This window comes from Malurus melanocephalus, unplaced genomic scaffold, assembly GCF_030028575.1.
Source record: "Malurus melanocephalus ecotype Western Australia unplaced genomic scaffold, MMel_1.1 scaffold_35, whole genome shotgun sequence".
In the NCBI taxonomy this organism is placed as follows: Eukaryota; Metazoa; Chordata; class Aves; order Passeriformes; family Maluridae; genus Malurus; species Malurus melanocephalus.
This window is the reverse complement of record NW_026623267.1, coordinates 1,362,513-1,377,213: the sequence shown is the minus strand read 5'-3', so window position 1 is coordinate 1,377,213 and position 14,701 is coordinate 1,362,513. Positions and strand designations below refer to the sequence as shown.

Genomic DNA, 14,701 nt, shown 5'->3' with positions numbered 1-14,701 from the left:
TAAATCTTTTCTTCTCTCGAAAGAGAAGGAAAGAGGCAGACGGGAAACCCTTCATCTAGATGAAAGCGCTCAATGTGTTTCCTAGCAGACCTGGCGAGCCTGCCCTGGTCAGCGCGGAGGAGGGGAGAGGAGGGGGCGGAGGAGCGGCCGGCGGGCCCGGGGCAGAGCGGGGAGCAGCCGCAGGTGTCCGGGCCGGCGCTCGGTCCCTCCCGGTCCCGCCCGGCCCCGCGCAGCTCGGAGCGGCCCCAGGCTGACTTACGTGAGCACGTAGTTGACGCTGACGATGCAGTGCGGGCGGGAGGAGCGGCTGTTGTGCACGATGGTGGCGTAGCTCTGCACCCAAACCCAGCCGCCGTGCTTGGCCAAGAAGCGGTAGTACTTGGTGGTCACTTGCCCTTTCACCAGCACTGCGGGGACAAAGCGAGGAGAGCCTCAGCGCGGCTCCCACCTGATCAGCCCCGGGAAGACGGCGCGWACTCCCCCCAGAGCCCTGTGGGCGACCAGAGGGGTTAGGAACCCCTTAGCGGCTCACGGGGAAGCACCGGGGACAAGGGTGGAGGAGCCCTCCGGGCAGGGCTGATCTCAGTACCTGGATGGTTATCAAAGGCTAATCGGGGAGATTAGTAGGGCGGGATGTGTGTGCGTCTGTGTGTGTGTGTTTATGTGTGTGTGTGTGTGTGTGTGCGTCTGTGTGGTTGGCTACGGGAACTGACCCCCACACACTCCCACCCTGTAGTGTCTTCATCGAGATTTTATTCTATAAACCTGGTTTTATCTCTTCTCTGTAAGGAAACTTACCAGAAATTAATATCCTTTCTATTCATCTACCCGTGTATTAATGTCATCATGATAWCAAAATAGAATAAAGTACATGTCTCCGGATCAGGCTCATTAYTGCAGTCAAAATTAGATACACAGATAAGATTTGTGAGACTTGGTGGAAGCGGAACAAAAATGTTTGTATTTCAGTGGCACGGCTTTTTGGATCAGGAAAAAAACGGGTTTTCCTAACCAGAATTTGAAGAGAACAGAGAGCCTGAGATTTGTGCAGGGCGGTTCTTGACTTGCAACCAAAAGATGAGGATGTAAAAACTGCTTATCACTGCCTATCTCCTCTATTTCCCTCCTGTGTCCAGCTCAGAGTTCAATCGTTATCTGACCTTGTTTCACTAAAATCTGACACCGATTTTGCTTATTCTGCCCTCCACTGAGCTGGCTTTTCACCTTCCGACCTAGAGGTATATTCCAGCAACCCCAAAGTCCATCTGCAAAGGGAGAAGATGGGGGSCAGGGTTTTTAACAAGAAGACCATYTCCTTACACAAGTGATGTGCACAACGCAGGTGAAAGGTRTCACAGCCATGGACGTGGTGGTAAAGGGTCTTCTCTATCAAGTCCTGGGGCTCGTAACCTGTTAGCTCGGCTACCCTGCAAGAGACATAAGTAGCAAATATAAATGCGTAAGAGGACAGTAGAGGAGGCTTGGGGAAGAAGGGTCGGGTTAGGGGAATAGATTTGGAATAACCCCAGCTCTACCTGGAATCYAAGAATATGAGTTTCATGTCTAGGCTGGCCCGAAACATGAACATATTGCTGTGGAGCTTGATCTCCGTCACGGCGCTGGGCGGCAGCGAGTGGCCCACGGCGACCAAGCCAACGTTTTGGTAGCAGCCGTCRAAGGGGGACATGTCCAGGCTGTACTGGCGGATCTTCAGGTACCCGCTGCAGTGAATGACCTGCGGGAAACACCGGAAATCTTGGCGGCTGCCTAGCAGGGGGGGGAAGGGTGTGCTGAAACAGCCATCCCTCCCCACGAAGAGAGCCCGGACAATACCCTCTACCCGCCCTGCCTGTGCCCATGTGGCTGCCAGGCTCCCTGCGTCTCCGCCCTGGCAAAGCGGAACTGCTTTGGAGTTTTCTGCTGTTCTATTAGGGTTGAGGTTTTTTTCCCATACTGGAGTCCAGCGTTAATCTAAGGCCCATTAGAGTCAACGAGATTTTTTTCCACTGGCTTAAGTGGTTTTTGGCGCATTTCCTAACTGCGCTTTTATTATTCTTCTAAAAAGTAAAGACGCGGAAGTGCCAATCCAGTTACAACTTTGTAATGAAGAGTGTATGTGTGTGAGTGAAAGAGTTTACATGTGTGCCTATGTCGCATATGTAAGATAGGTCTATTGTATAGATGGAGCAGGCGCAATCCATGGCCAAAAAGTACCTCAAATTATATCTCTTAAAAGTGTCCTTGCAGATGACTGCTGCCTACTTCCTCCCTTATTTCTCTATTATTTCGATGTTTCTTCTTGGAGTTATTTCAGCAGATGTTCTTGGTCTGCGGTACATCGTGACAAAACATCTCCTCGGGTTATGAGCACAGCCCGCTCCTCGGCGTTGTGCAGCTGGCACAAAGCAGCGAGGGGGTAGGAKAGCAGGGGCTCTCCTTATCGAGGAGCCCCGAGCAGAACCATGTGAAGCACTCGTGMAAAACTCTTGACTGGGAGAGCTACCCCTGCAGCCGACTAGTTAGCTAATGAAATAAATTAACCCAGGGTTCCCGTTGTACCTCCTGAAAGCTGGCATAGAGAACCTCAACGGTTGTGCGAGGTTCGATTCAAAGAGCAAAATTTAAAATTTAAAAAAAAAAAAAAAAGGAGCTCGATTGCTCGACTGCTTGGTTTTGTGGTTTGAGCTCTTCAACCTGAGATTCTGAGAGAAATTAACCACATGAAAGAGTCCTGGGCTGGGAAAACCCCCGCGAGCAGAGGTCTCATCCCCTGTTCTCTCCCCATTTTCACCGCCTTCCCAGGACAGGAGCAAGGGAAGGCTGGTGCGGGGCGGAACGGGGATCCTGGCCGCGGGCACGCACCTTGTAGCCCCCGCAGGTCAGGCCCGCGTTCCTCTTGGCCAGGACGCACTTCATCCTCARGAAAAAGGATCTCTCGATCTCGTACTCTAGGAAGGTCGAAAGGGAGAGGCAGGGTGAGCCACAGGCTTCGCTGGCTCTGCGCGGTCCCCTACGCTACCGCGGCGGCCAGGTGGGGGCGGGGGGCTGCCTGTTTTACCCTGCACGAAGTGCGAGTGGTAAGGCTGGTGTGCCGTCAGCACCGCCGTCATCTCGTCGTGGTCGGCGGGGTGGATGTACTCGTAAATGCTATTGCCGGTCAGCTCTACCTGTGAGAGAGGAGGAGGAGGAGGAGGAGGAGGGGGACTTATCGCCGGCACCGGCACCCTCCCCTGTCAGTCGCGGGGGGTGGTACAGCAAGCACGGGGCTAGCAGACCCCCAGCGTACCTGCGACAAGCCCAGGTGCACCGAGGCAGTCTCCGAGATGTACATGATCTTGCCATCTGGAGCCACGACAAATATGAAACCGTCTAATGTCTGCAGAAAAGGGTTAGGAATAGAAATAAATCAATAGATAGACAGAGCCATGAAATGCCTGTCCCTCTGATTTATTTTAGCAAACAGGCATCCATATCCAGGCTCTGATTATTCAAAAAGTTGGAGGGAAATGAGCAACTCTCAGAAAAGAATCCTTCTAAAGTTCCTGGAGTCCTGAGATACAATCCACTTCTTAGAGGGGCCGAGCTATAAAGTAATGCAAAGTGCCTTGGAAGTGTCTGAGAAGAGGTCCGGGCTACCTGGTGATTAATATGTGGGTCCCAGAAATCCTGAACACTCTTATCCYATTTCTTATGTAGCAGGAGGTTTAGGGCTTGCATATTTTCTACGGAGAATTTTAGCGATCAAAAGGAATCTGAAACTCTCCGCGGTGTAAATAAGACCGTTTGTCAGGTACATTTCAGCAGACCCTGATGAGACTTCTGAGTCACTGATGAGAGGAGAATAGGCCCCCCCAAAGGCCACAGGACCCCACCAGAAACGTGCGCTGATGGTCACAGCTAATATTCTTTAGTATTTCAGAGGACTGACAGTTTTCAGACATGTCCTACCTGATTTGTGTCTCTGCTAATTTCGGTGGCCGCTAAGCCCTTGTGTCCAGGACAGTTTTCCCTAACCTGTCGCTTGAGCCTCTCCCTGCCACAGCACTCTGAGCTTCAGAATATTGACGATACATGGCACTTTGTTAATAATTTGAGGAAAATTCATGCTCCTGTACTTCGGCATCCTGGGACACACTGTGAATTTACCACTCTGGACCCAGCGTTAGGTGATTCTGAGGCAAAGGACCCAGACGGACCAAGCCCCAGCCCCAGTAAAACACATGATATTCAATCACGGTGGTTCCTATATCTGAAGTTKTTCCCCTCCTGCCTACCCTTTTTATTAAACACTTGGATAGTTAAAAATTAGTCAAGGTGGCAATTAAAAGCTCAGAAGCGGGAATTATTTCTTTAATCATTAATACCATGTGACTGTCGTTTCCAGACCAGTACCTGCAAAAGATGGGATCCCAATTCCCKTCCAACATTATCCAGCGGGCTGGTTCGGCTGGAGTGACCCCAGGCTTCTCCAAGWCCTGTTTTTAAGACAAACAAAAAAGAAAAGTAAGGTCAGGAGATGAAATATTGACTATTGGGGGCCTGATGGAGAAGAACACTTTTTKCTTGTATCCACTCTAAAACGAGTATACCTACAATAGACGTGACTTCGTTGCAGACAAAAGCCTCTTTTGTGAATCCTTTTTTAAAGTATCTAATTCCTCAAGAGAAAAGTATCCAAATACCTCTTTTTGAGCTAACKGTGAAGTTAATTTTTAAGACTTAAGTGAAACAGCACATCAGATCAAAGTGCTTTTCACTGCTGCCTTCGGCTACTGGGAACTGTCCCCTTGAACTTCAGGGAAAGCATCCTAACCACGATTCCTCAGACAGGTCACTGTCCGAYGGCATGGACCATCCCCCTCCTGCCCCACGAACTCTGTCTCCGGGATCACCTCCATCGCTTCCATCTCTCCTCCTGCTGCTCCGGTGGGCGGGATAGTTCCCTCTGCAGGGAGGAGTGATCTGCCTCCATACAGCCCCCTGCAGAMATTAATCTCTCCGGACTTCTCTAATGGTTGAGATCCTTCTTGTTTTCTCCTATACAATGTGAGTAATAATAAAAGCCAGGTAGAAATTACTTCACCAGAGTAAAACTATTCATGRACCATACATTTGCACGGTGTTGTCGCTGAAATAATTTAAACGGGTCAATTAAAACTTCCAACACTTTTGCCATGAAATAAGGCTCACTCTGACAGGCACAAATAGTAAGATAAAGTATAAGGGAGGGAAAACATACAAATCCCGATGGATGACTGGGGAGCAGGTGGCAAGGGGCAGGCGAGACCCGAGCCGGCGGGGTATGTCCACACCCGCAGTGCGGGTTCGGGAAAGGCAAGACCCCGTCTTCCAGTTATATCATGATAAACAGACGAGGTGGTGACAGCACGCAGTCGCGGGCACCCCTCGCTATTGACGGGCCTCATCCAAGTGTTTGCCGGTCCGAAAAAAGCTAAAGATTTCCTTCACGCTGTTTGAACGGGGCATCCCAGCGCAACCCCTGCCCGCTCTCCCCATCCCCGGAGCGGTGCGCCCCGCTCGTCCCCGCCTTTCCCTTCCTTCTCTCCGCTTCTTCGTCCACCTCTTCACAACAGCTTGTCTCTTCACCACTCCTACACTTCTCTCCTTCCTTCTTAACTTCAAAGGCAGGAGATTCTCCCTGGCCTGTTCCTTATCCTGCAGCCTCAGCATGTACCAGGTCGCCAGCCAGAAAAAGGCTCCTTCCTATTAATTCCACCACGCCAATTAACGGGGAGCCAACCGCCAGGATGGAGGATCACCTCCGCCCCCTGTATTCAGGAAGGAGCGGACAAATGTAACAAAGCTTTCAGGGAAAGAGAGAAAAAACCCCGGTGTATTTGTTTTTCCCGAGCTCCTCGGAGGTTTCCCTGCTGGGGAGCCAGGACGGCCAGAGCTGAGGCGGCTCCTTGCCACGTCCCCCCACCCGGAGGGAAATCTGAGTGACAGGTTTCTTTATTCAAGACTAAATCTGCACTCCCCGCCTATGATTTAAGTTGCTTATTAATCGAAGTTTACGGCTCTAATTATTCTTCTTCTAAAGGGGAAAATAACCCGACCCCAGCGRGTTAATGAACAGCTCACGGGCAGTGCAGGTTAACCTCCCCTGGGAAGGCGGTTCTTCACGGAGGGCTGAGCTCCTCGCTATGTTTCAGGTGGAAACCCTGCGCTGCTGGGCTGTGTCTGCTCATGGTTTATAATTAAACGTTTTCGCTTGTCTACCTGAACCGGCTTTTTGAAATCCTGTCACATGAGACGATCCTTTGTGCTGCCCAAATGTTTCAGCACTTTCAAGACGGAGACTATTTCTATTCGTTGCCAATCCCAGCCTCTCCCAAATCAACGGCCTCTCTTGATGTCCCTTAAATACTGTTTTAAAAGATTATAAGAGAAAGTCCCCTCCATTAATATTCCCTCCCCCCACCCCCGTCCATTTGCTTTAACATCCAATTTCCTTTTATCGAGGGGGCAAACTGTGATTTCTTGCACTTGACCTACCGCAGAAAACTCTGCAAATCCTTTGATTGTCTATTTAAAACAAAACAAGGAAATCAGCTCTCCCTTTTGCTTCAGGATTACGCTTGGAAACAAGATCTAAAGATTCTCTTGTAATTTGGAGAGCCAACGGCATAATAGCTTTGGAATAGAAACAAGCAGCTTTGTGAGGGGAAGGATAACTAAATCGTTTTTAGGCACAGGATTTTCCCAGCTAAAGTGGCCGAAGACAAAGCAAAACATAATCTATTTTGGAAGATTTCCAAGTTATGCCACATTAACCTTAGCAGATATAATTTGCTTTCTTCCCTGCGGCCCCTCCCCCACCGGTCTGGTTTRTCATATTTACATAAGTAGCCTTAGAAGGGATGTATCTATTATGGATCTAAGGAGCTAGCGAGCTCACATTTCATTTGGAAATAGAGGGGAAGTTTTACTGTTGCTTAATGCCTGATGCATTGTAGAACCATTTCCATTTAAATACCCCCGACCCACGGATTACCTCAATGGACTGGCTGCATGGGTTTTGTAATTTCCTGAAAATGAGATTTCGATTTATAAAACAAGAAACCAATTAGTAACCAAATGAGGCGAAGTAGATCCACTAAAATTGACCTAATCCCACAGGCACCATTTAGGTCAGTTCTTGGCGAATGAATGATGAGCAACCATCTAACACAAGCTCAAGGCATCATCCAGCTGCGTTATTCAAGAAGAARAAATATTTTAAAAAAATGGATCGAGCCTTTATTTCAGAACGAATTTAGTACTCTTGCCAAAATATAGATTATATGCTCCTGCCTAACAAACTCTTCCCGCTGTCTTACAATCTCTTTCACTCGAGGAACTTTTTTTTTCCTAAGAAGGTTAACCATTTGTGCCACAAAAAAACAAAACAAAAAAAACCAACAAACAAACAAACAAACAAAAGCATTTTAGCCAGCCAGCCTATCGCTCAACATTACCCAACAGCCTGCACCTATATTGCGCGGAACCTTGTGCCAGCCAGCGTGCTGACTCATGGTTTTTCTCAGCATTTTCCAGTGCAAAACCACTGGGCTTTCCACATCAAAAAGCATGTCCATCGGTTTCATGGACTCGCTACACCAGCCGGTCTCTGTGAAATGTCTTCTCCCCACCCAGCCGTACCCCCGGCACTGAGAAAGCCGCTTCGCACGGCCAGCCTGTCCCCCAGGCCGGGCTCACAGCCAGAGCCGCCGCGCTCCTGTGCCTTGGCCCTATCCTTCCTTCCCCTCATCTTTTGATTGATGCGAGCCTTGATGTCGACAGCCAATGGAACCAGGGCTGGGTGGGCACTGTCCCTACCCACTGGCGATACTATTTCAAGAAGCTCTTCTGTCCCACGGAAGGGGGAAGAGATTCCTCAGTCATTTCTAATTTGATCTAGGCAAGGACGGAGGAAGGCAGGCGCAGGGAACCGAGACTCCGAGAAACCAGGGCAGGTCCTTGGCCCTGGTTGATCTCCGGGTTACTTGTCCCTCTGTGAGCATCTGCAGCGCAGAGCCCATCTCGACCCCGTCCTTTGTCTGGCAATAGCAAAGAGGGGCGGGGGTGGCCGGTGGGGGTGGGGTGGCCAGAAGATGCAAGCGCTTATCCACTTTGTGCTGATTTGCCGGCTTTTAAAAGCAGTTACGGCGATTCCCCCAGCGGACTCTTCGTCATGAAACCTCAGCGCTTATCCGGATTCACTGGAGCGGGCGACTTGATGTCCCCGGTTAAAAATATTTAGTGGACAGCCCATCCTGAGCTACAGAGCCGCTTCTTTGGGGCCAGACCGTGAGGGCAGCTCCCTCCGGGGTCGGGGAACCCTGGACACCTCTCTGGGGCTCGCCCCTTCTGCCGCACCGCCTCGCACGGCCCGACGAGGCCCAGAGAAGGTGATTTGGAGACGAAGCTCCGTAGGCAGGGAGCACTTTCCTGTTGCTGTGGATGGGCAGAGGGACAGGCTGGGGGGTCTCTCCCGAAGACAGCCCGCTGCTGCAAGGCAACGCTGGGARCCTGACCAACAGGGCAACCGCAGGGTCTCTTCCCTAAGTCGGGTCCCAACAGGTCTATAGCGCGTTTCAYTTTCAGGAGTTCCTCAATACTCTCTCCGGACAGCGGCCCCCAACGCCGCTCTCCCGCATCTCCCGTCCCCTCCCGGGGGCCGAAGCACGGGGATGTCTCTGTATGTTTCGGTTTCGCCGAGTTTCCTTTGCCCTTTTAAGAGCCGCTCTATGGTTGTTAAAGAAGGAGGAGCAGCAGCTCACTCCGCGCCCGCCGGCGCCGAGGGGGATGCTGACCCCACGGAGGGCGCGGGATGCGGGACGCCCGGTCACCTCCGCCGCGGGGATCGCCCCTTCCCCCGGCGCCGAGGCGGGCCGGGCCCCGCCAGCCGCCCTCGCCGTGCTGGGCAGGTCGAGAAGGGGCAGTCCGGGCACGGACACCGGCATCGTGCAACCTGCCCGGCAAAGCTTCTCTACAGAGAGGATCAGAATGTCATCTTCGTGAGCGGCTCCTCAAGGAGCACCTTCCCTGCCGCCCGCTGCCCCTCGCCGGCGCTGCTGCCGCCTTAATTTCAAGGGACAAACGGGGCACGGGAGTTGTTTGGTAAAAGTGAGTGAGGACAGCTCAGTCCCCATCTCCCACGCGGTCATTCTCCCTCTTTGTCCKGTGAAAATAACAAATAACAGCTCCGGGAGTCGGTGGGAACAGAAGCTGAACGTCCTAGTCACCGGCAAGCCAAAAGGATGTTGTATCGAGGAATTAGCTTGATTCGATTAACCATTTAATTAAATCGTCTGCCGCCAGCGCTCCGTTCTGCCTTCGCCTAATGCTCAACAAAGCTGATTTCTCAGTTAATTTAACAGGCAGTGGTTAATGATAACTCAAAATCTCGGCCAAATGAGGCTTCTGTGAAGGACCAGATCTCCGTCGGAAGGGTCAAATGGAATAGAACAAGCTATGCTTAAAAAAAAAAAAAAAAAAAAAAAAAAAAAAAAAAAAAAAAAAAAAAAAAAAAAAAAAAAAAGCTGCCTATTTCCACTGCCTGCGGATGCCATTAGGAAGGTTTTGTAAAGATTTACTATCTCGGTAAATCACATGTATTCATTTGAAGCAGGGATAAGTCAGCATCCTTCTTTCTTTATAAAAATAATAATAATGGGAAGGAAAAGCCCTGTTGACTAAACAAACATCCCTGTTAAGAAAATGGTAGTGGAAATAATGCTGAAGCTGTTTCACTATAGGAAGAAATACCAGGATTCTGGCACACATGAAGTAGCGGAATTGCGCTTTGAAATGAAAACAAACGGAACCATGTCCAAATTGGAGAGAGGGGGAAAAAATCTGGGCCGTTTTCGAGCACCAACTACTTATTGATTTATCCAGAAGACTCAAATTTAAATAGCCCTTATTTTGAAGAAATAGGGGAAGGAAGGATTTGCACCAACGCACACGCTGTTTATACGCAAGTTGAAAAATATCCTCCAACATGAAAACGGTCGTTTGTTTCCAAAGGAAATATGTTTTTCCCCCCGTCTTCTCATTAAATATTCTTTCTGAAACATAAATCTTGTTGGTGCTTTTTGTGTTTTTTCCCAATGATCCTGCTAGTAGTTTAGTTCTGCTCCTTTCATTTTAAGTTCACGTCAAAACTGGAATTAAACAGATGCAGCGTGGAGAGTAAACTGCAGCTTAAATGAGAAAAACTTCTGTAAGAAAATAAACACTGAAACCTAATGCTCAATCATTTCCCTTTGCAGCAAGAAAAACAGCATTAAATCACCTATCCACGTGGGAAACGGATTTTTTTTTTTTTTTTTCTGTTGATCTCTTCCCCCTTTAAAATCAAACAAGGTTAAGGGTTTCAATATTGAAATGTTAACCATTCTGATTCGGCGAAAGTTTATGTAAACGGAGTCTCTGCTTTTGTCTCGAAAAGAAAACGCCTCTCCACACCAAAATGATCCACCCAGACTAGGACAGACTGCCTATGGAGAACAGGACCCTTAAAATATTTCGAATTRAAAAGAAAAACAAAACCCAAACAAAAATTATTTATTGTGCCACCTGGGTGTTTTGTTTGGGTTTGATTAACTTTTTTCTCCCTTTCCTTCTGGATACTGCCGAAGGTCAGTGAATTACCCCGCCAGTACTGGTGATCGCATTGATTTTAGGGAAAATTCTTTTAGTCCTTCGACACCTCGGAGATTTTTCTACCTATTTTTTGTGTCTACGTTACTTACCTTTAATGATTTAATATTAAATTGAAATATTAGTGTTTGTTTATAATGAACGTTAAATCAGAAATTAATTCGTTACGAAGTCCTGCACAAACAAACAAACAAAAAACCTTAAAACCCTTCCTTAATGTCCTCAGAAATTTAGCACATATTCACTCTTTCCAAAGTAGTCTGATCACCGAAAATTATAGGTCTTATACGCTTTCTCCTCCTGAAGAGAGTGTTTTAGTACTGAAACGATGCAAGAAACCTACGTCGCTGAACACTTTTCTTCCTAGACAGTTTAAATCTGCTGAAGACCTAATAAAGTGAAATTAGGGGTAGAAAGAACCCAGGCGTTTCAATAACTTATGAGAATTGCACAGCCATCACGACAAAGAGATAGAAAAATCTCTCCCCAGTTTGTCAAGTTTGTCCAGTGCCATTGCTTTGTGTTTAGATATCTGGGGGTGAGAAGGAAACCCCACGTGTTTATTTTGTGTATGACTCYCCTGGTATTTCACTCCCAGAAAACTCCTGTTTCCAAAATGAACCCGAAATCTACCCACCTTCTTTCTCTATAGGGACCTTTCMGGCACAAAAATATGCAGACAAACGCACACCAATTCTCTCCGCCCTATCCCCAGCCCCGCGTGTGCACGGCGATGAGTGTATATCTTTCTGTACGTGGTTATTTACAACCAACTCTATGCAAGCACTCTCTGGGCAGATGGAAATTCGCTCTTGTACCGGGGAGAGGGGGTGTGAGTTATTCTGGAAGTGCAGCTCGCTCCTACGGAGAAAACATTTCTCTATCTGGACCCCTCCAAGATCTCTTTAAATGTAGTCCGTGACACTCCGCCGTGCTCCCGAGCCTCCTGCTACCCATCTCCAGTGTTTTGGGCAACTCATCGGGGCTGTCCCAATGCTTGTATCGCTTTCCTCCCCAGGGAAATACAAGCGAACGGGCCCCTGTTACATCCATTCAACATCCCCACCCGGCCTCCTCCTTTCGGAAAGACTTGTCCTTTCCGTGCGTCATTTCTCCGGCTGCCAGTACCTGCTCTCCCTTCCCACAGAAGCCATGACTTTTTTTTTTTTTTTTTTTTTTTTTTCTGGATGGGTGCACTGGAAAACCAAAATAGCCCCCTTGCTTCCCTCCTCTCCTCCGCAACGGCACACGAGGACAAGCACTGCCGCACCGGGAACCCAAGTGGGGTCCCGGGGAAAATCACCCGGGCTCGACTCCCGCACGGCCAGGCACAGGCGCAGCGCCGGGAGGCCGCTCGTGGGCRCCTCGCTCGTGTTTAATCGCGGCACGGGAGCGCAGGAAAACCCGCGGGACCGGGGCCGTGCCGGGCCGCACTCCCCGCTCCCCGCCTCCTCGGAAGTACGGGCAAGGGAGAGGGAGCCAGCGTGGGACCGTGGGGAAGCTGCCCGGCCCCACGCCACGTTGCGATCCCCGCTCTCGGCTCTGCGTCCCGCTGGCAGCGCGCTGCCGGCCGCGGCCCTGCGCGGGGATGCGCGGCCCCGGCTCTATATGGGGGCGGCGGACCCGCGTGGGTCTGCAACCCGCTCGGCTCCGGGCCTCCCGCGGCCGGCTTCGGAGGGGCGAGCCCTCCCGAGCCTGCTCCCTGCCTTTCTTTCTAATGCGCAGTTTGCCTTTAATGAGGCTGCGAAGGCTCCGCTGCCCCCGAGCCCCGCTCAGCCGCCCCCTCTGCCTCCGCACTCAAATTAGCATCTGCTGCGGCCGGCAGCGGCCCCGGCCCCGGCGCGCTGCGCCGCACGGTTCCCCAGGGCATTCAGGCATCCTGCGCTGCCACCGAGGGACGGGGATCAGCTATTCTTCTCTTCCCATGATTACTCACAGCCTACAAGCAACACCATATGCTTCTTCTGATCAAACAACCCGCTACATAGGCACCAGTAATTGACGAGACCTGCTCGAAATCACGCAGAAAGGTAACCTACTGAGACCGCAGGAGTTGACAAATCATTGCTAATAATCCTTTTAGGAACATCATGGGTATCAGGGTTTGCAATAGCTTTATTTTTATAAAGTATGCGCTGACAGTATAAAGGACAACTCCGTCTCCTTTGAAACAGAGGACTGTCCCGCATAATGATCTTCAAGGTGGCAGAGCAAATAGAAGAGGAAAGTGGCTTGATGAAGACTCTAATTATTATTTTTAAAGGTTTCATTTAACCCCTTCTTTGGTTACAAGTGACTCGATGACATGGAAGGTTGTTTAAAGAAATTATTGTAAAATGTGCTGAACTGGAAATTACTGCTGTGGACTTTAGGTATAAACGTTCACATGTAACCTGGGGCGGGAGGGGATTACCTCCCCCAGTCCACATTCAGTATTAGTTTTAAAAAATAGAATTAGCACCAATAGTCCACAAACTTAAATGAGGAAAAAAAATTAAAAACCCTTCAAACTAGCAAACCACAAAAAGCCAAAGCAAAACAAAACCAGGCCATATACACACACACTTAATTTGTAAAAAATACAGGCCAACCGAGTCGAGATACAGCTACGGAAAGCACAGAGGGGCATAGCTATATTACGTTGTTTCTCATGTACACTCACTTTTCAGCAAAAGATGCAGCAAATTTAGAACTAGGTCGGGGAGTAAAAAAAAAAGCTCTTGATACTTTTTCTTTCATACAGGCTACAACTCCATTGAGTTAACCTAAATGAAAGGTGCTTGAAACTTTAAAACTTTTTTTCTCCTACATTTTATAAAATCAATGGAGTGGGAACACGGAAGAACTTTATTCTGACTCTTAACTTTGTGTTGTTTATTTTGCTTGGCAGCAGATCTAGAAGACCAAAGACGGTCCCTTTAAATCTGAATTCTATTTAAAAGCAAGAGACACTTCAAAACGCTTAAGTTTTCTTTTGCTAGACAGGAGTGTTATTGCTGCCGTAGAAATCAACATGAAATTTATTGTTGCCTATCGAGGAGAACCATGTCTAGGCTGGGACACTGGTTTTGCAGAGCTGGATGGGCAGGGAGATTGAATATATCTGGGTGCAAAACTCCTGCTAAAATTTTCCGAGATGGRTGAACACCCTCAAACTGCCCTAGTGATCCTCTGAACGAGACACAACACACTGATGATGTGATTCAGTGTGCTCGACTTATTTATTTAGCCTGGGTGTGAGCACGCCGGTATGCGTGTCCTGTACCTGTACAGCGCACCTTTCCTGGAAAGCTGAACTAAGTCTTTAGGACTTTGCATAGACTTATGTACATATTTACCCATATACTAACTCCCTCTCACAGAATGACTATAAATAAGGGTGAATCATGCCCTCTTAGGCCACTCGTGTGCTTGGTGTGGGATGCAYATTTGACTGGGAGACTGGGGGAAAAGAAAACCCGCGTTTGCTTTAGCAGAACACAGCAGACCTCAGTGCCTTTAAGTGTTGACAAAAGACCCGTAAGTCTCCATCCAAACCTGTCATAGGAGCTAAAGGCAAAGTATTTACAACAGAGAAAAGTGACAGCGGAGGGCACCCTGTCTCCGAGTACCATCCCATAGGACCGACCTCCTTTTTTTTTTTTTTTTTTTTAAACTTAAAAGTGATAAATGACACCTGCATCAGAATGAAAACAGAGGTGAAGAGGCATTCTCACCTACCTTCTGGAAAAACCACCCTCATTTTTAAATAGCTGGTGGTGAGTCTGATTATGGATGCTTTGTCCAGCTGTGAGGTGATAGCGGAGGGCAGGGGTAGTAATTTAGCCAGTTCATAAAATTCACTGTTTTCTTTCTCCCGTCTAGTCCGGGCAGCATTTTTGGACTTCTCTTTCATTGTGTATTTTTCCCGCTTCCTTGCTACAATTTAAACTCCAGAGATTCATCCAAAGRTGGAAAAGAAACTCATCTGCAATTCATCTCTCCGCAGCATCAGGCGATGATTCGCACGGCCATCATTACTCGGAGAAACCGT

General features: G+C 48.9%; 1 protein-coding gene across 1 annotated transcript in view; it reads right to left on the bottom strand.

The window, feature by feature from the left end:
* Positions 1-14,674, bottom strand: part of SIM1 (SIM bHLH transcription factor 1) — a 51,092-nt gene extending 36,418 nt beyond the window's left edge. Inside the window, exons 1-8 of the mRNA XM_057364089.1 lie at positions 14,389-14,674; positions 4,393-4,475; positions 3,287-3,376; positions 3,059-3,167; positions 2,863-2,948; positions 1,536-1,735; positions 1,321-1,427; positions 260-407 (exon numbers count right to left, since the gene is read on the bottom strand). Coding sequence (XP_057220072.1) covers positions 260-407; positions 1,321-1,427; positions 1,536-1,735; positions 2,863-2,948; positions 3,059-3,167; positions 3,287-3,376; positions 4,393-4,475; positions 14,389-14,563 — 998 coding nt within the window. The 5' untranslated portion in view covers positions 14,564-14,674. The remainder of the gene's footprint in view (positions 1-259; positions 408-1,320; positions 1,428-1,535; positions 1,736-2,862; positions 2,949-3,058; positions 3,168-3,286; positions 3,377-4,392; positions 4,476-14,388) is intronic.
* Positions 14,675-14,701: the final 27 nt, after the last annotated feature.